The 24,429-nt window shown below is 49.6% G+C and overlaps 1 protein-coding gene across 1 annotated transcript in view; it reads left to right on the forward strand.

Annotated features, from left to right (window-relative positions):
- Window positions 1–2,750: 2,750 nt before the first annotated feature.
- The window catches only part of KIF5C (kinesin family member 5C), a 67,259-nt gene continuing 45,580 nt past the window's right edge, over window positions 2,751–24,429 (forward strand). The window contains 2 exon segments of the mRNA XM_050339653.1: window positions 2,751–2,969; window positions 23,164–23,254. Of these exon segments, the coding sequence (XP_050195610.1) occupies window positions 2,844–2,969; window positions 23,164–23,254 (217 nt within the window). The 5' untranslated portion in view covers window positions 2,751–2,843.

Genomic DNA, 24,429 nt, shown 5'->3' on the forward strand with positions numbered 1-24,429 from the left:
GAACTGTTAAACACAGCAGAAATTCAACCTTGCTGTTCTTTCTTTTTCTCCTTCCCAACTCCAAAGCCCGTTCCTGGAGCCCAGAAGCAGTGAAAGGAAACAAAGTTCTTCGGGCCCTGCACGTAGGAAATTGTTTTTTGGTTTTTTTTTTTCCTTTCTGAAATGCCCACTTCCCTTATTTCTGTGGGATCACCTCTATCAGAATCCACATTCTGCTGTCCTTCAAGACTGTCACCTGTCCCCTTCTTGTTTTTCCTGCAGCCTTAACACCTTGTTATTCCAGTGGCTGTGGAATTACAGCTGGAGGACTTGCTGGGAAATGAGGTGACATCGAGCTTCTCTGGCTTTTACTTCTGTGCTACTGGTAGGAAGAAAAATTCTCTTGTGTTCTGGTGTAAGAAAGCTCAGTGAAACACAACCACAGTGGTGGTTCTTGTTAAGTGAACAACTGAAAAATGACAGACAGGGGGTCAGAAGTGAAAGGAAGTAATGAAGGTGCCAGCAGTGACACATGACTGCCTTTCTGTGCCTTCGTGCTTTATGGAAAGCAGTTTCCCAACAAGCTCTCATCCCACCTTCAGCCCAGCCAGGAAGGAGCTCCCAAACCCGAGGAGGAGCTGATCACTCCCGAGTTCTGCCTGAAAATTCCCGTTCCTCCTAGGCTGCTTAACCTAAGCTGGTAATAAGTAGTAAAAATAGCAGCTCAGTGACAATGAGGCATTGTCTGCACTACAGACAATGTCACGTTGTTTGTGCCAAAACTGCTCAGGAAAGATGGCCCTTTGGATTCTGATTGCAGATTATACCTGCTCGAACAAGGAAAATAGATTTTTGCCTATCTTGCTCCAAAGTGAGCTCTGGATAATGGAGGAAAATAAGGATTAATTCATCCAAAGGGTTGTCTTTTATGACTAAGCCCCTGCTTGTCATGACTAACAAATTTGCTATTCAGGGTAAAAGCTTGAAACATAAGAGAAATAAAAGGGATAATTGGTAATCCACGGGAATAAGTCTCATTATATAATAATGTCTTATCACATGCTGCACATTGCTAACTCTCCTCCATGTAATTGCTTTCAAGAGGGGTGTGAGAGCCTCTGGATGCTCCCCACATCCACCTCAGGTAATGAGGACAACCTCTGGAGCTGGAAGAAAGGGAGATTTCCATCGAAATGCTGGAGGACTGTCCACCACCACCCTAACTGTAGGGCTGAGGCTAATTGAGTTAAACTGGGACTCGGGAAGAAACCAGTTCCAGGAATTGCTGAAATCTGGGCCGTGTCCAGAAGACATCAGGGGTGGTTGGATTCTTCTTTAATGCTCCAGCTTCTTCTAGGGAGAAAACGATGGAGGGAGGAGGAGGAGGAGATTTCCTGTGGTCCAGACCGTTCAACTCAGGTGAATGCAGTGAAACAAAGGAGTCTGGGGACAGGGGTGGGCACAGGGGGGGCGAGTTTTGCAGGTGCTCTCAGCAGGTGAAGGAGGAGCATTGCTGGAGAGGGAAGGAGGAGGTGCAGAAGGACAGCACCCCTGAGGTGCAGGAGCAGCCTCCAGCCACTCCATCTGCTTCTTCCAGATGCTGATTCACCGACTGCATCGTGACAAAACTTCCTGTAAATGGGACGAGGTCCAAGCGTCACCCAGAGGTACCATTGCTTCTGCTTTTTCTCACAGAGGTGGTGGGATATGTATACATAATGGATTCCAGGAATAAACAACCTGCTTATAGAGCCAGCTCGTGCCAGAGGCAAAGGATTTTCCCACAGAGAGCACAGGTGTAATCCAAGATTTGAGCCCCTTGTGATTCGAGCCAAACTCTGCAATTTTCTTTTGTTGTTGTTGTAGTTAATCAGTAGCTGTAGCTGGATGATTAGGATTGAACAGTTGCACTGTGAATGTCAAACACTTGGCTAATCTTGTGTTTTAAGGAAAAGAGAAGACAATCCCAAGGGTTGGTCTCTGGGAGGGGTTGGGCTCAGGAACCTGCTGGTGCTGGTTTGGGTGGGGGTACATGGGCAGCACCGGGTGCCTGAGCTCAGATTGTTGGTTTGCTGACCAGCCAGCCTTGTCTTTGGTTCGAGACAAAGGGATCTCAGGGGGGAACTGAGGGGAATCTGAGGGGGAAAGGTGCTGAGTGGGGCTCTGAGTTTGGGGACACCAAGGGAGGGTCTGAGGGGAGTCTGTTGGAGCAGGTCCAGAGCATAACCACAAAGTTGGTGAGGGGCCTGGAGCATTTCCCAGATGGAGACAGGCTGAGAAAGTTGGGGCTGTTCAGCCTGGAGAGGAGAAGGTTGTGTGGAGACCCCACAGCACCATCCAGTATCTGAAGGAGGCTGGAGAGGGACCCCTCATCAGGAACTGGAGTGATAGGACAAGGAGTGATGGGTTCAAACTGAAAGAGGAGGAATTTGGTTTGGATATATGGAAGAAATTCTTCCCTGTGGGGTTGGCGAGACACTGGAACAGGTTTTCCCAGAGAAGCTGTGGCTGCCCCACCCCTGGAGGTGTCCAAGGCCAGGTCGGACAGGGCTTGGAGCACCCTGGTCCTAGCGGAAGGCGTCCCTGGGAAGCGAGCAGGCCCACCTCCCACCTCCCTGCATCCCACCCCCCCTGCGCTGCCCCATCCCCGTGATGCCGAGGGGCGGTCGCCGCGGTGCCCGCACCGCCCCCGTGTCCCCCGCGCAGCCGCGGCCGCTGCGGGGCCGCTCCGGGGCGGGTCCGCGGGCTGCGAGCAGGGGCTGCCAGAGGGGCTGCGGGGGCTGCGAGCGGCTCTGGGAGCCCCGGCCCTGCCCGGCCCCGCCCGCCCGGCGGCCCCAGCCCGGCGCTGCCGCTGCTGCCCGGCCATGGCGGACCCCGCCGAGTGCAGCATCAAGGTGATGTGCCGCTTCCGACCCCTCAACGAGGCCGAGATCCTGCGCGGGGACAAATTCATCCCCAAATTCAAGGGCGACGAGACCGTGGTCATCGGGGTGAGTCTGCCGCATCCTTCTTCTCCTTCTCCTCCCGCATCCCTCCCTCCCTCCCTCCTTCCCGCATCCCTCCCGCGCGCGGGTGGCGCGGGCATCGCCATCGCCCGCCGGGGGCTCGGTAGCGCTCCCCGCCGTCCCACCGCCCGCGGGGGACTCCCGAACACCCCCACACCTTGTGTTCCCCCACCCCGGCTCATTGTCTGCGCTGCGGCGGAGCGCGGGGGTGGGGTGAGGAGGATGGATGCGCTCCCCTCGCCCCCCCGGCCGGGCTGCCCACTCGGCGAGGGCTCCGGGTCCCCCCGGGGGTCTCCGGGCAGGGCCGGGGGCGCGGGGGCTCGGCGGGCTCGGGCGCTGATGTCATGCCGGGCACTGGGCATGCTCGGCTGGGGCGGCCCCCGCGCTCCGCCGCGCCCCTGCGGCAGCGCCGGCGGCGGAGTCACCCCATCCCCGGGACCCCCAGCCCCGGGATCCTCATCCCCGGGACCCCCATCCCTGGGATGCTCATCCCTGGGGTCCTCATCCCCGATACCCCCATCCTCGGGATGCTCCATCCCCGGGACCCCCATAGCCAGGACCATCATTCCCGGCACCCCCATCCCCGGGGTCCTCATCCCCGACACCCCCATTCCCGGATTCCTCGTCCCCGGGATCCCCATTCCCGGCATCCGCGTCCCTGGATCCTCATTCCCGGGGCTGGGGGAGCGCTCCGTGGCCGCAGCGCATCCCCCCGAGCGGGCGGTGCTGGCGGGTCCCCGCTGAGCATCCCTGGGGGGGGAGGACACACGACCTAAGTTTGGTCACCGCGCCTGGAACGATCGAATTGCCCAAATGGCGAGGGTCCCTCTGCGGCCGCTCTGCCAGCCCCGCGCCCTCCCCGCGCTCTGCAGGGGCTCGCGTGTTCCGAAGGGGTTGATTTAATGGGAACAAAGGGTGCGGGATGTGGCTCCTTCCCCGGGGCTGATTCATCAGCGCTTCCCTTTTCCCTCTGCGGGGCTGGAGCCCCCCAAACGGGTCCCCGGGAGGGGCTGAGCTCAGGAACCTGCCGGTGCTGGTTTTGGAGGGGGGAGGATGGACAGCACCGAGTGCCTGAACTCGAATTTTTGGTTTGCCTTGTCCTTGGTGCTTTATTTCATGTGTCGGTCCTCTGTGGTTAAACCAATAACGTGTTCCGTGCCAGACGATGATAAGGAGATCTTAAAAGTGATTGTCAGTGCAAGATCTGTTAAAATGCTTCTTAAAACCTTGAGTCTGTTAGAAACTCCTCCCGTGAAAGTTGCAAAACAGTCACAAGGGGGAAAAAAAATGAGTCGATCCAGGACATAAACGGTTACCTTGCTTTCTTATTCCTTTATGTCATTTATAGAAATGTTCTCCCTGTAGCCAAATTAATTGTCTTTCTTTGAAGGTTAAAGCTGTACCACCCCCAGCAGCCTGTTAACAATAGAATAATCAAATTGGTTATCAATCTTGGTCAGCAGGGGAGGGCTGGATTTGGCCAGCAAATATCAGGAACGAAAATGTGACTGTAGCACAGTCATTTGGGTGTTTAAAAAAAACACAAATGTCAGCAAATTCCCCTCCCCCTCCCCCCTTAAATAAATAAACCCTCAGACATATTAAAAGCAGATTAAAATACATCTACGGTAAATCCTTTAGCAGGGCTGTGTTTTTAAGAGGAATGGAGTTTGGAATTCTCTTTTCCCAGTTATAATGTATCTTTTTCTATCTAGTCTCTGTTGTCTGTGGAAAACAGTAACTAAGATGCTCTGGAAGAGGTTTTTTGTTTCTTTGCTGACAGGAGAGAAATCCTTTGGTGAAGGGAAAAGGGAAAAATAACAGCAACTGTGAATTTCCTACCATGGAATTTAAAAACCAAACAAACAGAAACAAGAAAAACACGTGTATTTATTGATATAAATATTTATTTTATATTTACGTTCACGTTGGCAGCTTTGAGGGGGGTTATTTGCTATCTTGAAAATCGGAGGCTTGGAGTTCCTTTCCCTTCCCAGGGTCAGGGTTTTAGGAGCACATTTTAATCCCCTCCACCGGTGCAATATGTCCTCAAACCCGGGTTCTGCTTTCCAGAGAGAGGAACCATCCAGCTGGGGCTCTGGGAGGGATTGCTGGGGGTTTGTAGGTGTAGGTGAGCCTGAAAAAAATCTCTCTGTATTCTTTGTCCTCTTTATTTGCAGCACCGAGCGGGTTGGGCTTTGGTGTAACTTGATCCCCAGTGGATTCCACTGCAGTAGGAGTAGGAAAGGCTACTTGTAATTGTCATTTACTGGTTTTAAGGAGCTGCTTCCCTCCAACAAATAATGCCTGGCAGGGCGGGAGGAATACTTATTCTGGTAGAAAGCACTACCAGAGTAAACTTCCTCCTAGAAAAGTAGGGGTTTAGACTTCAAAACCTCTTAGAAATGTTATATAAAGTACAAATAAACCAGAACCAAACACTTTTTTTTTTTTTTTTTTGGGTGTTTTACTATAGCACTTGAAAACACTGCAATGCAGCTTTTATTTTTGAGTCGTATATCGGAAAGAAAAGGGTTCTGTTGAAATTTGAAAAACCCAAACCAAACCACTAACCCCTCCCAGAGGAACTGTGTCATCACCTAAGAAAAAACAAAATAGAAATGATTTAAAAGAAACATTTTTTTCCCTCCTGACTAGTAAGTCTGAATAAATTTACTTCTTCCCAGCAAACAATTGTGGGGAAAATGCCTTTTTTTTTCTTCCTTTTTTTTTTTTTTTTTTTCCTTGAACTTCCACTGTCATCTCCCATTATACTTCCCTGGGGCCATGAGCAGATTTTCCATCAAAAAACTGAAGATTGGATGAGATTTGTGAAATAAGACTGGGTCATAGTGCTGCAAACGAGCAGCAGTGGAGGGAGTTTAACCACTTAGGCGTGAGTTTGCCTTTCAGGCCGTGCCTAAAGCTGCAATGCCTGGGGTTGTGGGGATCAGAGCTCCCTCTCAGGGAATTCCCAGGGCAATGTCACCCCCTTGGAGCTGGGATTTGACCCGGTGTTTGATGTCCTGGCCCCTTCCACCCGTCCCCCGTGTGCTCTGCTCTTGTGACACAGCCAAGCGTGGAACGTTACAAGTCTTGCCTTCGGTTTTCCCTTTGGTTAAATCAGACAGAACCCTCTGTGCTTTGATTCTCCTTGGAAGTTTAAGCTGTGAAAAAGCCTCTCAGATGAATCTCACCTTTAACCAGGGCGGGGAAAGGCGAGGGGGGGGCAAGCCCAGCCCTTTCCTTTTGCGCTCTGCTGCCCAGCAGAGTCCCCAGACTGCAGCTTCATTTTATCTCCATCCCTGCAACCTCAAGGTGACTCTCCCTGGTTGACTGTGCTGGCTGACACACCTAAAAATGTATTTTTTTTTTTTTTCCTAGCTGGCTTCCCCCCTCGTGGGCTCGCTGGCTGTTTGCTGGGGTGAGCAGTGGGGATAACCTGCCGTGGTTTTGTTGTGCTCATCCCTCGTTCCCCCGAGCGCTTCCATTCCCGAGCACCTGCAAAGGAAGGGTGGAGAGAAGCTCAGCACCCCGTGGGATGCTCCCCAGGAGGGTGATTTCTGCTCTGCGTTTACAGGAGAGGATAATCCCAGCCCTGTTGTAAAACATTTAGGAATTAGTTGCGGGGAGAAGGTGTTTTCACCTCCTTTTTCCTTTTTTTTTCTTTGAAGTCTGGACCTACCCCTTCCTTTGCGGGCAGGGCGATTTTTCCAGGCAAAACTCTCCCGTTAGGAAGGAGAGCATCCACAAGGCAGCTCGGGAAGCTGATGTTTGTTCCCAGGAAGGGGGGATAAAGGACTCTTCATCGTGGCTGTCAGCTGCTTTGGGCAGGGAATGTGCAAAGCCCGGCTTAGCAGGAGCTGCTGAGCTCTGCAGTTCCCGGGGTCAGGCACAGGCAGAGCCTTTCCCAGCCCCTCAGTGCCCACCCCGGAGTTGGGGTGGGGGGATTCTGCCCGTGGGAAATCCCAGCAGAGATTTTTGATCCTCCCTGGGAGGATCCCCCAGGATTGAGCTTTGGCCGCTCGGGGGAAATTCTGTTGTCTCATCCGTGAAATATTCCACATAAATAACTAATGTGCCTCGAACCCAACAAACGAGACTCAGCACCTGATACTCTGCCGTGGTCAGCGCTGTTCTGCAGCGTCACATTCCAGGGGAGGAATTCCTGGGCAAGGGCTGAGAGGTGCATTTGATGATCCTCGAGGGTCCCTCCCTGCTCAGAATATTCTGTGAGGGAAAGGAAAACAAAGATTGATGGCTGATCCCTTTGCAGTGGGTGGGGTGGAAGCTGAGCAAGGTTGTGGTTTGTTTTGTTTTGTTTTTTCTTTTGGAATGTCTTGTGGAGAGATTCTTACTTATTTCCATCCTTAAAATAGCTGGGTATGTTTTAGCTTTTCTTTCCTATGTGCCAGTGAAGTCAGCAGAGTTTGTGCTAATAAAAAGCACGTTCCTCATGTGGTTTTAAATCCCTCCTGTACAGAGATCTCTAGTGCTGTTAGGCAGTTGTCACTCTGAGGTTAAGACAGACCTAAAAAAAAAAAAATATATAGAAATATATCCCTGTGACAATAGATAAATGGCTAGTTAAAAAAAAATAAAAATGTAAGAACTACCCTGTGCTGCTGGGCTCTTTTCCCCGGTGCTTTTGACAACAGCCAGGCTTCCATCTCTCCCACAAAATGCACAACCCCTCTGCTTGTGGAGGATTTGTTCGTGGTGGATCTATAAATACCTTTTATCAAAGCCCCTGCTGGCTGGAAGATGGGAAGATGTGACTTGTGTCGTGGTGGAAAAGCTGTTGATGGGTACACGGAGCGCTGTTCTCCCAGCACATCCCTTAGTCTGGGGAGCTGATCCTCGTTTTGTCTCCCAGAATCTGGGCTGTGTTTTCCAGCTCTCCTTTCCCAGGGTGGGGTGCTGAGTGGGTGTTTAGTGAAGGGCTGGTGTGGGACAAGATACCTGGTGGCGTTTCTGTGCGATCCTCGTGTCTGCCAAGCACCTTTTGGGGAGCTGCTGCTTTCCAAGGTGCCTCCAGCCCTCCCACATCCCGAGGTTTTGCTGCCCTGAGCTGCTGCCTCGTGCTGGGCAGAGCCAGGATGTGCTGTGCTCATCCCCCTGGGGCTCTGGGTGCTGCTGCTTTCAGGTCAGACCATTTCCAGAGCAGACTGACAGATCTGGCACTTGGTGGGGGTTTTTTTGGAGTGCTGATTTTTCTCAGGAGGAAGCAGGAGCCTGTAGGTCATGGCATGTTGCTGGTCACTTGGGAAGGAACAGCCATGGGATGATGCCACTGGCTCTGGGTGGCTTTTCTGTGCCCTGCAGGACAAACTGTTTCATTTACTCCTGCAAACCGGTGTGGCCGCTCAGGGGAGCTGAGTTATTTTCCTCAGTGCTGTGCTTCACACTTAACTCTCAGGAGCTTGGTAGGAGGTGAAAATCACGGGATGGGATGGACACTGATGGGGTGACTGGCACAGGAGTGGCTTGGTTCTGGTTTTACAGTGTGTTGGCTAAAGGATGAAAACTAATTATCAATAAGTACATTTATTTCTTGGCACAGCGAGACTCCCATAAAGCACAAATGTACAACACTGCACTTCCACAGTGGAAGTCAGTGGGAAAAAAACCTGCCTTGATTAGGGCATTTGAGCTCCTCCAAACCCCAAACACTGCCCTTTTCCACCCTGCCTTTACCTCTGTCCAGTCCCACAGCCACAGCTATCGGGGTGAGTGGCAGCTGCTTCAGCTCCTGGGATTCTGCTGGCACTGAACCAATTCTGAGACAGGGATTCTTCCCTTCCCATTAAGATTCCAAGCAGAATCCCTGGCTGGTTAAACTCTGCTTGGATGTGCCCCTCAAGCAGGGCCGGGCACTGCTGGGGGGACAGAGTGGTTTGGGGGGGTGTTCTGTTTGGTTCCCTTCTGATTCCTCTGCTGTTCTCCTTCTGGGAAGGATGTTCTTCCAGGCTCCTCTGGAAGTGCTGAACTGGAGGGAAATTATCCATCAGGGATCAATGTGTGCTGCGTGGATGAGGCTGCACTCGTGGTGTTTGCTCTCCTAACAAAGCAGTGAACTCAGGTGTGAAAGCAGCTTCTATTTACTGGTGGTGGTGGTGCTAGAAAGATGATTTACTCAAAATAAAAAGCTTGTTTTCTCACCAGAGCGATTTCCCATTTGTGTTTTCTCAGGGCATCTTTTTTTTTTAGCAATTTTTTGGCAATTTTTCTCTAAAAAAACACCTTTCTCCTGCTCACCTCTCCTGACAAAAATACGGATTCCTACTTAGAGCTTTGAAACCCAAAATACAGATGATGTATTCCAACCAGATAGCTTGTCAAACAACTGGAAAACCGACTTTCAAGCCACCCTGTGTTGTCTTTTTCCCCTCTGTTACCTCCTTTTGGGCCCAGAAGGTTTAGACATTGAGGATCTGTCCTGGAGAACCTCGTTCCAGCTCCTGGCAGTGCCTGTTCCTTCTCCTGAGATGCTTGGATTCAGCTGGTGAATGTTTGTTGAGCCTGGTACAGTCAGACTTAGGGAGGGATGAGATGCCACTCTCAAGTCTTTAATATTAAACATATTTTTGCCCTGTGGTAGCTTTTTGAGGATTGGGGTGGGGAGGGGAAAACAGAGGAGGAGAGATGATTCAATTCAGTTTTTAACTTGACTGCTGCCACCCTTGGTATTGTCTCGGTGTCCTTCCTGTTATCATGAGAATGACTCACTCAGGATTTGTTTTCTTCCAAAATTCTGTCTGGTTGCTGATGAGTTTCTGCTTAAAATCTGGGTGGTGTAGCTGAATACGAAAGTGCCTGTGGAATTGTGAATGTTTTCATGAAAAGATCTCTACTAGACAAGGGGATTTATTTCTTGTTTGTGTGGGTTTTTTGGTTTTCCTTTTTTATTTTTTTCACAGCATCTACACCAGTCCTGTGCGCTTGTGTCTGCTTTTGTTGGGTTCCTTGGAGCTTGATGGTGTTTTTTCTTACAGAACCCAACAAGACCAAGCACAGGTACCTCCCAAACACTCCCAGACTCTTTGTTTTCCCTCTTTTTGTTCGGTTTTGTGCTGCTGAAACCCTTTGAAACCCAGGTGTGGAAGCAGAACAATTTAGAGTCGCTCAGTAATTGTCTGACACTCTTTGACTGACTTTGTGGTGTTGCCAATGTTTGTTTTTCCTGCCCCAGTGGAAGGCACACACTGGATAGTGGTGCTTGGCTTTGGGAGCTGGGAAAATGCCTTGATTCCATTTTGCTGGATTTTGGAGTGTGAAAACATCCCATGCTTCACTAATCCCAACAAAACAAACCCAACACAGCAGCAGCAAAAAAAAAAAAAAAAAACACCCTTTACCTCAAAATATCCTCAAAATATGCCACAGGGGTGGGATTCCTGATGGATTTTATTCATCTCCTGGGAAGAGCCAAGCCATTCCTATATATTTATTTCTGGCCTCTTTGGTTCTTGACTTCATGTGGGATGTCCTGGAAGTGAAAGTTGACTTTTAAAGTCGCGCTGGGGACGTGCAGGGAAGCCTCTGACACACCAGAGTCGCTGTGGCTGCTGAATTATCCCCCCACTGAGCAAAGGATGTGCAGGGGAGCGTTCTCCGAATTGGGGTAACTGGGTTAGGGAGTATTTTTAGCAAAGCTGTTACCAGAAGTCGGGATTTTTTCTGCAGTTGTAATCTCTTTTGCCGCCTGCACAGCCCTCCTGCATTGCTGGGCTCTCAGTATTTAGGCCAGCAGGGCGATGTGGGAATGCTGCAGCTTCTCCCAGGGCTCGGAGGGTTTGTGTTGCTCACTTGGCAATGCTCTGCTCCTCCAGGGTTTTCCTGGGGATGCTCAGGAGCTGTCCCACAGCTCCGTCTTCTCCAGCTGCACCAGTTAATTCCTCTCAAACACTTATTTTTATCACTATATAAATCACACAAATGCCACTGCTCAGCATTAACCTGTTACTCCCAAACTGCTGCCCCCGTGTCGTATCTGTCCTCTGCTTCTCTCTCCCTTTACATTACTCTTTTTTCCCCCTGTCCCCTTTTATATTACATTTATTTTTCCCTGTCTCTTTTTATACTGCTTCCCCTCCCTCCCCTTTTATCTTGCATTCTGTTTGGTTTTCTCCTCTTTTTAAAACCTCTCCATACTCTTTCTCTATTTTCTTACCCCTTTCTGGGTCAACCCTAAATATCCACCCCGCTGTCACTGGATAAACACCCTGGCTTGATTATTCCCCACTTTAATGGTGTCTTTCACAATTGAACTTCAAAGCAAACCGGTTCGATGCTGCAAACAAATCTTGAAGCAACGTTAATCTCACCACACAGGAGCACGTGTTCCTTTATCCTGGAGAGAAATATTTGCTTGTATTGGCAGCAGAGGATTTATTCTGCCCATCGCTTGCTTTATGTGCAGCCCAGATTTTCGGAGTGTTGTGGAGTACCCTCAGCCATAAACTTCAAACAGAGCTGCTGCCAGCAAAAAACAACTCATTTTAATCTGCCATATGCGATGCTGGAGCTGTGAAGCTCCCAGGAAGGGTTGCCTTCCCTCTGCCTGGGCAGGAGCAGGGCTGGACTGAGGGGAAAATGGAAGCACCTGAGGTGGTTTCATGGCTGGGTGTGTGCCAGAATTGGTCACAGTCTATCACTTAATATGGGATTGCTGTTTTTCTTGCAATTAATTATCCCCTTGTTGTGTTTCCTGCTCTGAGCAGGTGCTGTTCCAGCAGAGGCGGCGCTGTGTGAGTGTGGAATTTTGATGGAGCTCAGTATGTTGCTTCTCTGCCTTGATGCAGCTGTAAATCTGTGAGCAGGGCTTGGATTTGGTCCGTTTTGGATGCACTAGAACTCCACAAACTTGGGTTTGACTTGCCAGTGACCCGAGGCGTCGGCTCCTCGATCCCTGTCTGTGCAGTGGGAACGCTCCCTGCCTTCCCCCTGCTATTTTATTATGGGCTTTGGAGGTTTGAAATCTCAGGGATTTCTGATTTCTGTGCAGCTGCCTGTGCACACTTCAGGCTCATTCTGAGGGAAGCCTTTTGGGACTCTGGGAAGCACGAGAAGCCCGAGAGCTGAAGCAGCCACCGGACGTGAGAATTCAGAGCAATCCCCATGTCCTGGAGAGAGTTTGGGATCTGCAGAGCTCTGCTGGGTGTCTGCCCTGCTTTTCCCATGGGATGAATGTGTTTGTGGCAGAGGCTGAGCTGTGAGAGCACAGTGGTGGCTGTGCTGGAGCCGTGTCAGGTGCTGCTGTCCCGCTGCTCCGGCTCTGATCCCGCTGCTCCGGCTCTGATCCCGCTGCTCCGGCTCTGATCCCGCTGCTCCGGCTCTGATCCCGCTCCATCCGTGCCCAGCAGAGCAGCAGGGATAACCAGGGGGCCTCGTGTCCCTGGATGCAGGAGGCAGCACTCAGCCCCTCCAGGTCCTCCTTGCTGCACTGTTATCCCTCCTTCTGGGAACAGTTATCCCTCCTCTTGGATACGGGAGAAGGATCAGGTGCAAACGAGGCCGTGCTCATTTACCAGTGACCCCCAAGGCTGAGCTGGTTAGTGTAACAAAAACTATTTGCTTCTTAGTTCTCCTTATTATTATTATTATTATTATTATTATTACTATTATTGTTAAAACCTGCCATTTGGAGTAGCTTTCAGAGGCATTGGGATCCGGGAATTGTAAATTGGATAAACGTCGAGGATGGGGAAGATGAGACCTCCGTGGCTTTAGGATTAAGGGGTTGTGTTTTTTTGGTTGGTTTGGCTTTTTTTGTTTTTTTAAGTAGTGCCAAATGCTGAGGGTGGCTGGAGGCTGAAATCCTGCAGGTTGTGGCTTAACAGGAAGAGCAGCTGATTTATACTGCTGAAAATACAAGGTCTTAATGATTATTTGCACCCTCCTTACCTCCTGCCAATTGCCAGCCCGGTGTGTTCCAGGTTCTGCTTGTCTCTGCCATAGAAAAATCAGGATAGGAGTGATGATTTACATAAGAACAGGCCCTGTGTTTACATGACTCACTTTTGTGGTCCTTCCCTCGTTTCCATGTCAGGTGTGTCAGGAAGCAGCAGCAGAGCTTTCACTCATGGAGACGGGTGCTGAGCACCATCCCTGAGCTCAGGGAAGGGAGCAGGGCAGGGCTGCACCCCGCTCCCAGGAGCTGGGAATCGCAGAGGGAATGCATCAGCATTACTGAACCTCATCGTGGAATTACTGGGAAAGAATTCCAGGCCGTTTCTGGATAATTTAGCAGAAAGTGGGGCTGCTCTGCTGCTCTCACTGCTGTGCTGGAAGAGCTGTCGTGCATTTCTAGCTGCAGGGAGAGCACAGGAGGGGTTATGAACCAGAAAATCTATTTATTTTTTTATTTTTGCTCATAAAAAGCCCCAAAAAGTGACTCAAGAAGGCCCAGGCGGTGCAGCTGAAAAGGAAATTCTGCAGCTCTTTGTCCTTACAGAGTCCACAGAGGTTGTTCTGTTGTGTGTGCCTGGGTGTGGTGTGTTTTACCCAGCTCAATAATAGCACTTTTATTCGTGTATATATGTATTCAGCATGTTCATATCCAACTGTCTGAGCTGCAGTCTGTGTAGTAACACACTCAGAACCCTTTGCCAGCTGTCCAGGGAAGCCCAGCTTGTCACCACCACTTCCTCAGCGTGGGACAAGGTGGTGCAAACGTTCTTGCTGCCAAATGCAGAGCCAGGTGGGACCAGTTCCCCTTGGATTTTGAACGAGGTTTAAACCGTTCTGAATTTCTTGATGACTGATTTATTTATCAGTGATAGATTAACTTAAGAGAAATGCAAAAACCAGATTCTTATATATAATTTTTTTTAATAGTTACCTGGTCCCCCCCATGCTTGTGCTTGAGGGAGACTGGATGGTTGGTGCCTAAATGGTGAGGTTTGAATAAGTCAAGTAAAACTCAGAGTTCTGCTTTTTCTTTTTAAAAAAATCCAGAGAGTGAGGGATGGAAGGAAACCAGTGCAAGAAGCAGAAGCTGGTTGTGAGGTTATGGATGGGGAGTGAGCAGGTTGTGAGGGGGGTGAGCAGGTTCCTCCTTGCACAGAGGTTATGGGGAGAGGAACTGGGCTCTGAGTGCCCAGGGTTTGTGTCTGGCTGTGCTGGGTGGTTTTAGGGGGGCTGTGCTCTCTCTTCTGCACCCCCACCTCTCTGAAACTGGGGGTGACGAGCGGGGAGAAGGAACTGGGCAAAAACTGGGGGAAGAATCAGGAGGTGAGAAAGAAAAAAAATCAGTGGAAGGGTTTGGGCACCACAGTTTGAAAAAGCCATTAGAGAGCATCCAAAGGAGGATGGGGAAGGGTCTGCAGGGGCTTTATGAGGAGCCTGGAGGAGAGGAGACCGAGGGGAGATCTCACTGGGGTCTTCAACATCCTCCTGAGGGGCAGCTCTGATCTGTGCCCTGTGTGACAGGGACAGCCCCCAGGGAATGGCTGGAGCTGTGCCAGGGCAGGCTCAGGGTGGATCTCAGGGAAAGGTTCTTCCCCCAGAGGGTGGTTGGCACTGAACAGGCTCCCCAGGGCAGTGGGCACAGCCCCAAGGCTGCCAGAGCTCCAGGAGGGTTTGGACAATCACTCTGAGGGACAGGGTGGGATTGTTGGGGTGTCTGTGCAGGGATAGGGATTGGATTGATGATCCTGTGGGTCCCTTCCCACTCAGGATGTTCCAGGATTCTATTAAGAGTTGCCAGAGGGAAGGGAGGTCAGTGATGGGGCTCAGACACCCTGTGGAACACCGACATGCCTCTGCATTCCTTCCTGGGAGAGCTGATTTTCCCCTCTGTTCCTATTAAACAAGCTCTGAGCTTTTCAGGTGTGGGGCTGGGTGTGCCCCAGGTGCTGCAGAGCCAGGACAGGGAGGGCTGGAGGGGGCCCAGAGATCCCCCCAGAGCGGCCCTGCCCGGGCAGGGTCTGTGCAGTGAACGCCGCTCTCCGTCTGGGTTTGAAGAGGTTTGTTGCCAGGAGCAACTTGTCTGCATGAGTTTGTGACAGGGTAATTGCTCTGCCTGCCTTGACATCTCCAGGCCCTTCCTTCCATCCCCAGAGCGTGGCTGTTCCAGCACTCCCTGAGCTGCAGAGCTGAGTGGCTCCAGCAGATGCAGGTCAAGGCTACAGCTCACCCAGCTACAAAAAAAGGTAATTCTGGGCCAGCACTGCATCAAAAAGCTCTGTAGGTAAAACCAGACAGACCCTGTGCTGCTTTCTGCCCTCTCAGTTCTTCTTTTGAGCATCCCTTTTCAGTGGAAGAGGTGGAGGGAAGTGCGTGCTGTCACTCTCCTCCTGTAATTCTCTTAATTAAATTGCCTGAAAGGGGGCTGGTGCAGAGCAGTGACGATGTTTCTGTTGCACTGTGAGGTTTTTAAAATCCTGCTGCAGCATCAGACCTGTAAACATTCCAGCTTCCAGCACTCCTGGCCTTTAGTGCCTCTGTTTGTAAACAAGGAGCGAGTCTGAGCTGTTGTTACTGCTCTGCTGGTGAATCAGGAACAAACTCGAGCAGCAAAGGGATCAAGGGGTTATTTCCTGAGCTCTGGGGGTTGTGGTTGCTCTGTGAATCAATCAGGAACACACTCAACCAGCAGAGGTATCAAGGGCTGAGGGTTGTTTCCTGAGCTCTGGGGTAGGGTTACTCCCTTAGGTTATCAATGTCTCGGGTACCGCTAGGCTGGAATTTGGAATACCCGAGATTTTCGCTTCTTGAGGGCAGAGGAAAATAAATCCACATGTCCCGGTGTTGGTGTTGGTCTTACAGCTGCCGTGGGTGAGGGTGGGATGCCGTGGCCATCGCACAGATGGTGCCTTGGCTCCAGTGTGGGGAGCAGAGCTGTGCCCGGGCTCGCTGCTGGTGGGGGGACCAGCACGGTTTTGAGACCCTCCAGGAGTTCCTCCCTCAGGATTCACTCCCACAGCGAATTAGAGGCTCTGGATTAATCCCTGAACGGGACTAAAGGCCAGCTGCAGGTGTGACAGCGTGCCTGGGAGCCGCTTTCTGTGCGGAACAAACGCGGCCAGTGGGGTGCAGGGACCTCCCTTGTTCCCTTTTGCCAAGATTTACCCCTCCCTGACGGGACACCCCGTGGGCAGTGGGGAGGATTATGCCCTGATCCCCTCCAGCCCTCGCTTTTCAGAGCTGCTCCCCGGCCCAGTGGTGCCCTCTGGTTTGGTGGTGACCCCTCCTGACCCGAGGTGGATTTGAATCCTCCACTGACAGTGCTCAGGATCCCGTTACTAATCCCCTGAGCCACCCAGTCGCCCCATAAATCTGCAAGTGATACGTTTAACAAAGCAGAGATTAGCACCAGGCTGCCAGGGCCGAATTGAGGTGTGGGGTTTGGGTGGTTTGTGCTCTGCTCCCCTCCTGGAGGAGGAACTTCCTCGGGACTGCCACCGAAAAAACCGCTTTGTTTTGAGACATCCACCTGTTCTGCTCTTTGCTTGGGATGTCGTAAACCCTGGCACCCTGCTCCACACAGATTATTCCCACAGTCCCCACCTGTGATGGCCTTGCCTGACCCCTCTTTTGTTGCTGCCTGAGGGTGGGTTTTGGGTTTTCCTGCCTTATTTTCCAGCTGTGAAATTGTGATTTTTGGTAAAAGCCCCGCTGCCCCCTGTCCCCAAGAGCCACATCCACATGGCCTTTAAATCCCTCCAGGGATGGGGACTCCACCACTTTCCTGGGAGCCTGTTCCAGTGCTTGGTCACCCTTTCTGGGAAGAAACTTTTCCCGATATTCATTGTTTTCATTCTTGGCTGCTCCTAAAATCCCAAGGCTGGGATTGGATCACTGGATGAGTCTCAGGCTTCCTGAGTGGTGGCACTTTCCTTTCTCTTTCTCCAAAGAATATTTTCTGGTTTTCCTTTCCAAGCTGTTAGTTTGCATCGTTTTTATGTAGAAAATAAATTGTCTCGTTCTCTTATCCCATTGCTACAAGGAAGTGGGATAGGTCAGTTGGAATGCTGGAGCCTGGTGAAAAACCAGGAAAAATGTGGATAACTTGCACTAGTTTGCACCAGTACAAGTCAATAATAGCTGTGACTCTGAGTATTGCTGTGTCAGAACTATAAAAAATATTGCTCAAGAGGATTATTTACCGGTTGCCTTTGTTTTGGGAGCTCTTTGCACTTAAAACTCGTACAAAGTTTCTTAAAGAGCCTGTTTTCCACGTGGGAGAAAGGCTTTAAAATAAACTTCCAGGGTTTGATTTCCTAAATTGCAGATCTTTAGCAAAATAAAATAAGGCTTTCTGAAGTGTTGTTTTTTTTTTTTTCTTTATTGCAAGGAGTTAAAGGTTCTTTCTGCTGGCAGCGAGAGCTAAAAGTGGATCACTGGCCACGAGCCAAACTCCATCAGCTCCACAGAAATATTCATAAAGTAGATCAATAATTAAGCCCTCTCTGCAAAAGTAATGCTGGGTTTGTCTCAGATTGCTCTGCAGTGCCTGTTCATACATGGCTGCTTGGTTTAATTTATTTTCCAAATGAGTTTTTGGGGAATATTAGCAAGATTTAAGCTTTTTTTTTTTTTTTTTTTTTTTTTTTCTTGGCAACTTGGTATGACTATTTGGCCTATTCAGGTTATTCTGAATAAATTTCCTTATTTTTTTTTTGTAACCCAGGCATTCAGAATTTTCATCCACTGGGTGATTTGCTGCTGTTGCAGTGTCTTTACAGGGCAAGGTGACACAGAAGACGGATTGGCATGGCAGTGGCATTTCCTTAGTCAGTACAACTGGATAAAGGGAAACCATAATATCTGAATTTAACATAATAACTGAATTTAACTGCTTTTCTAACATGCCTTTATTTTCTCCCTCTGTTTGTAACCATGGTTTTGATTCCCAGTGGCTTTAGGAGAACAGAGCCTGTTTATTTCTTGGGCTTTACCAACCAAACAGCGGGGAAAACAATTCCCTGCGTGTCATTCCGGGGGGGAATTGCAGGGCCAGCTATTTACCCCACTTGGGAATGGAGGAGGTGTTCAGTGAGTGTGGCCTGTGCATTTCCAAAGGGAGTGAGGACTGGAATTCCTGCTCTCCAGGCTGGAGGGGAGGGATGTGTTTCATTCCACCTCGTGCGGGAGGAGCTCGGCGCAGTGCAGGGCGTGCCTCGACTGAGAAATGGAATTGCCACCGGTAATCATTTGCTTCCTCTCCCTCTTTGAAAAAATTCCCTCTTCCAGGCCTGCAGTTACCCATCTTTTATTTATAAAACCCTTCCTACAAGAGCACTCGGGGCAGGGAGGACTCTCCGGGAGATGATTTGCTGCGTTCATTACGCGCGTGGTGGTGTTACCTGGGTGCTGATGCGGGGAGTGCTCTGGCAGGGGCAGCCTGTGCAGCTCACAGAGCATTCCAGCTGCATCCTTAAAACTCCTGGAGCTGGACAGGGAGCCAGGATGACAGGGACAGACATCCCTAAACTCTTGTATAACCCTGAAATGTTGTCCTGTCAAGATTCCTCTTCCTGGCTCGGAGCATCCCAGAGAGGTTTGGGTTGCAAGGGACCCTAAAGCCCACCCAGTGGTACCCCCTGCCATGGGCAGGGACACCTTCCACCGGCCCAGGTCTGCTCCAAGCCCCATCCAAACTGGCCTTGGACACTTCCAGGGATCCAGGGGCTTCTCTGGGAAGCTTCTCTGGGACCCCCCTCCTGCCTCTGTGCTCTTGTGCCCCTTGGGATGTGTGGTCTGCTCAAGCAGAACAAACCTGGATCTGTCCTGTGAGAAATCTGGGTGATATCTCTAATTTTAGGGGATGGCTTCAGGCTAAAACCCCTCACCATACCCGAGTGTCTCCTCACAGCCCCCCAGAATCAAAGAAACCCAGCATTTTGTAGTCTCCCTTCCTCTTTTAAGTAATTCAGTCCTTGCTGGCTCTTGGGAATTCTGTCCTGAGCCACCTCACCTTGGCCATGGTTTTTATAAGGACTCTGGGGACGGGGCTGTGGATTCAGATCCCTGAAGGTGAGGTGTCATCTCACAATCCATGGGGGCAGTTGGCCCTCAGTTTCTACCTGAAGATCACGGGGATTTAATCATGGAATTATCTTAAGGTTTCCCATGCTTAGCAAGCACCTCCAAGCACTGGGAGCTCCTCATTTCCTGTCCGGGTGGAATCTTGGAGAGTTGAGGGGGTATTTTATTTTATTTTTATTACTTTTTTAAACTGGAAATATATTTGGTGATCTTAAACTTTTTTAATTGAGACTTTATTAGCTTCTGTTGATGGTGCTGGTAAAACCTGGTAAATTTTGGAATTTATGGTTAAAATCCTTTCGCTACTTGCGAAATCCACTTTTTTTTTTTTTTCTTTTTTTAAATCCAAGCCTGTAAACTCAGTAGGAAACCTTTAAAACAGAATAATTGGCAATATCTAGGAATACAATTGTCGGTGCTGTCGAAGGGCCAGAGCAGGATCCATCTTGCTGTCAATACAACTTTCAGCAGGAATTGTGTGGGTGGATTGGAGCACTTATCCCAGCCATTATGCAGCAGTGGCACAAGTTAATGGAACAGATTGTCAGGGGGACTGTAGGAAGCAATTGCATAGGAAGGAAGATGTGATTTATGTATGAGAGATAATACACTGCCTGTAATGAGAAAGTTGGGAAAATAATGTATGGAGGAGGTGCACGGATAAAATCGTCGGCATGGCTCAGAAAATAACATTTTTATTTCTGGCTGCTTATTGCTTCCTTGAATGGCTTCCTGATTCTGGTGTTTAATTCAAGCTGAGTTACATCTGACACAAAAAAAAAATTAAAATAGAACGGATAAAAGCGGTGATGTCATTTCTGAAGGTGACAATGGGGGGGAAGAAAAGGACGTGCCCCTCCCTCACGGGACAGAGCAGGAGCCTTTAGTTGTCTTTGTGGAGATGAAGCACTAAAAAAACCCCCTCAAACCTCCCATAACTGCTCTCATTTTGTGCAGTCAGGTGCTCTGTCCTTCACATCCATTTATTTTCTTCAGATATCAGTGATGGGTTTTCCAGCCCTTTCAGCTTCCCAAACAAAGACCTGTGTAACACATCTGGGAGTCGCTGCTTTACATCTGCAGCTCCTCGGTCTGGCTGATAAATAACAACTTGCAGGCAGTGGAGCACAAGTTATGATGGGATTGCTTTTTTTTTTTTTTTTTGGGGGGGTGGCTCTCTGATATTCCAGGCACGGAGAGCTCCCTGGAAGAGCTGGATTGATTGCACCAGGGCGGTGTTTGCCTGGAGTGCCGTGCTGGGATGATGAGCTGACTTTGCTCTCCAAGCCTCAGCTCAGGCATGAGGGAAATAAATGGGATGAGGGAATGTCTGGGGTTGTGTGCCCATGTGGGTTTTGGCCTCCTGAGTTAGGGGTTATCGCCTGAGTGCTTGGGATGAGCACAAAATGGGGGAAAGGAGGTAAAAAGTTCCGTTGTTCTGGAATAGTTATAGCAGAACTATAACAGTTATGTATTTTCATCCTGGGAGGGAAGAGCTTTGTGTTGCTCAGAGCCATGATGGGCACTGTCCATGAGGAGCTGTGGAGAGGCAGAGTTTGGGGTGGGAGCTGCCTGGGTGCCCCCAATTCCTGGGAGTGAGACCTGGGATTGGGGGTTGCATCAGTCATGTCGGTCCCAGTCGCCTCCTCGGGGTTGTGTCTTGCCAAGTGGGTGCTTGGGTGGCCCAGTTTTCTGCACAAACCCACTAATTATTTACTAAACAACTTATAAATTGTCTTCTTATCCTTGAGTTCTGAAATTCCAGGGCGAAATATGAACACAGTGGGATCGGGGGCTGCATCACTGATGATTGTCCGAGTCGCCTCTTCGGGGTTGTGTCTCACCAAGTGAGTGCCTGGGGGTTCAGTGTTCATCCCATGCCAGCAGAACCCCCCGAATTATTTACTAAACAACTTATAAATTGCCTTCTTATCCTTGAGTTCTGAAATCCTGGGGTGAAACATGAGCACACGTTGAACAGGATCAGGGGCTGCATCAGTGCTGTTGGTCTGAGTCACCTCTTCGGGGTTGTGTCTCACCAAGTGGGTGCTCGGGGTGGCCCAATTTTCAGCACAAACCCATGAATTATTTACTAAACAACTTATAAATTGTTATCTTGAAACCCAAAGCCTCAGGATGGAACATCAACACACGTTGCACTGGGATCAGGGGCTGCATCAGTGCTGTTGGTCCCAGTCGCCTCTTCGGGGTTGTGTCTCACCAAGTGGGTGCTCGGGGTGGCCCAGTTTTCAGCACAAACCCACGAATTATTTACTAAACAACTTAAAAATCGCCTTCTTACCCTGGAATTCCAGAATCAAACACCTCCCTGTCTCCCTCTCCCCCCTGGCTGTTGCGTAGCCGAGTTGCAGGAGCGGGCGAGTGGAAGCTCCCGATGTGCCTGAGGTCGAAATCAAAGCGTGACAAAGAACGGTTAATTGAGCGGAGCATTTGAACAGCTGTGCTGGAGGTGGCACGAGTGGCACCTCCCCACAACAGAACAACCTCCTGCACCGGGGTACCAGCCACCTCCTTAGCTTTGAAGGGCTCGTTGAGTCGGTGTCACATCTTTGATGGCAGACGAGAAGGATGTTGCACGTCCTCTTAGCACGCCTTTAAATAAAGGGTGCGTGTTTTAAATGCAAATTTGGTGCTTGTTGTTGGGTTGTAGGGAGCAGAGCTGCTGTCTGAGGGACTGATTGGCCTTTTAAGTGTCAGGCAACTCTATTTTTAGGGGTGGTAATGCGTGTTTCTCTTGTAACCCATTAGGCTGGCTGCGAGGAGGAGGGATCAAAATGCCTGTGCAGGTTGTATCCTTGTGAATTAAGTGTCAGTCCTGCCTGGTGCCACCTGGGAATCAGGGCAGCTCACTGTGGCTCACAAGGGGAAATAAATGGTCCAGAATGTCGCTGGGGAGCTTCCATACAGCATCTCGTTGGGCTAAGGATAAAAACCATGATGATTTCTGAGTAAAAAACTAACAGTCTGATGGGCAGCCTGGTTTGGGTCTCATCGGGGGGTTTATTGACACATTTACATGTTTAGCCTAGGAATGAAACCAGTAGCACTCAGGAGCTGTGAACTTCAGATTCTCTCAGCTCCGAGTGCTTTTCTCGCACCAAATTTCTCACCAGGTTTCAGTGATGAGCAGCAAACCCTTTGCAAATATTTCCACAGCTGTTCCCCCAATATTTACGTGGCTGTTCCCTCAGTATTTCCATGGCTATTCCCCCAATATTTACATGACTATTCCCCAATATGTAGATGACTATTCCCCCAATGTTTACATGGATATTCTCCCAATATTTATGTGGCTGTTGCCCCAGTATTTATATGGTTATTCCCCCAATATTTATGTGGCTGTTCTGCCAATATTTACATGGATATTCCCCCAGTATTTATATGGTTATTCCCCCAATATTTATGTGGCTATTCCCTCAATATTTATGTGGCTGTTCCACCAATATTTATGTGGCTGTTCCCCCAATATTTACATGGATATTCCCCCAATATTTATGTGGCTGTTGCCCCAATATTTCCATGGCTATTCCCCCAGTATTTACACGACTATTCTCCCAATATATATTTGGCTGTTGCCCCAGTATTTACATGGTTATTCCCCCAGTATTTATATGGTTATTCCCCCAATATTTCCATGGCTTCCCCCCCAGTATTTCCATGGCTATTCCCCCAAAATTTCCATTGCCTCCCTCCCAGTATTTCCATGGCTATTCCCCCAGTATTTCCATGGCTATTCCCCCAGTATTTACACGACTATTCCCCCAATATTTATGTGGTTATTGCCCCAATATTATCATGGTTATTCCCCCAATATTCCATGGCTATTCCCCTCAATATTTACGTGGCTATTCCCCTCTGAACTCCCAGGAGAGGGAGGAAACAACCACCTCTTGCTGATATTTCAGCTCACTGTGTCCCACAGCCCTCCCTGCTGACCCAAATGTGAGCACACAGCAAACATATGCCACGATTTATTTGCCAGCTCTCTAGAAATAAAGATGGGTTTGGAGCCCACGAGACGTCACATCTGTTTAGGGGGAAAAAAAAAATATTGCACTGAAGGGCTCCCTTTGTGGGAAACGCTGCATTTCCTGCTGCCTGTTAAATTGGGATTATAAACTGTGCTAAATGGGCTTTGTCTCACGAGTTTCTCTTTTGTTTGCAGCAAGGGAAGCCCTATGTCTTTGATAGAGTGTTACCTCCCAACACAACCCAGGAACAAGTTTATAATGCCTGTGCCAAGCAGATTGTCAAAGGTAGGTGTTGTCTTTGCTTAGCCCTGCTGGGGTGGGGGGAGGGAAAGAGATGTCTCCCTGTCCCCTCAAGCTGTTTGGAGACTGGATAATAAATGTTTCGATGGAATTTAGTCATTAGTGATTCCAAACATTTCCTTTTTTTTAGGGGCTTGTCTGGGTAAAAAAAGAAAATAACAACAGGAGAGCTGAAGGAACTACAGCAGTTGTTCCTTCCTTTCTCCTGGTGTTATTCCACACAAACACTTGATTTTTGGGATATAAGGAACGAGGAGTGTTTCCTTCATGCAGTGGGAGACTGTTCAGTCCAGGATGAGTGTGGAATATCTGCACCTCTGAGTGGGTGGGAGGGTGGACCGTGGAAGGAGAGTGTGGCAAGCACTGGTTTCAGGAGCTGAAAGTGTGGAATTGTGGAATTCACGTGGCTGGAGATAACTGGGGATGTGCACAGAGGTGAACGAGCAGCCTGGAGCAAACCATCCTGCTCCAGCCCAGGTGGCTGGGTGGGGGTGGAGGAGCAGAAACCAAAATGTTGATGATGTTGGAGAGTGGAAACGAGTCAGAAGAAATTCGGTTCCCTCTCCTCAGAGGGAGCCTGATTACAGCAGCTCTGACTTCAGATGGGTAAGCCTTCAGTAAAAACCGGTGGGGCTGGAATTAGGGATCATTAGCTGGGGCTGCTGATGCTCCACTCAGCTGCTTGGAAGTTTGGGAAGCTGTTTCAGTGCTCCAGGGTGTGCTGGCAGAAGCAGCACTTGGCTGACTGAGGGGTTTTATATCCCCTGTTGGGAAGTTGGTTTCTTCTGAAAGTGGAGAGAGAAATAAAACCCCCGTGGTGAGAGGGATTTGGAAGGACTAAATCAGTGAGTAAATTGTGTTCGTGGAATAAATAGAAAGGCAAATAACTTTGCAAAGTCCTACTTGGAAAGAGAGCTCGTAGTTACCTTCTATGTACAGGTTTGGTGGGGAGGGGGTGCAGAAGAAACGGGGGAAAAAAAGAAAAATAGGGGAAAAAAAGAGAGAAGATGAGAATAAAAAAGTGAGGAAAGTGATTTTCTTTGGGCTTTCATTCCAGCCCCAGGGAATGGCTGATGGTTCCACTGGGATTGATGGCAGTGCAGGAAATGCCAGCTGGGTTGAAAGGTCCTGGAACAGTGGCTACAATAATTATGGTGGCA

The sequence above is a fragment of the Myiozetetes cayanensis genome, unplaced genomic scaffold, assembly GCF_022539395.1.
Source record: "Myiozetetes cayanensis isolate MyiCay16 unplaced genomic scaffold, myiCay2020 scf9, whole genome shotgun sequence".
Classification (NCBI taxonomy): domain Eukaryota; kingdom Metazoa; phylum Chordata; class Aves; order Passeriformes; family Tyrannidae; genus Myiozetetes; species Myiozetetes cayanensis.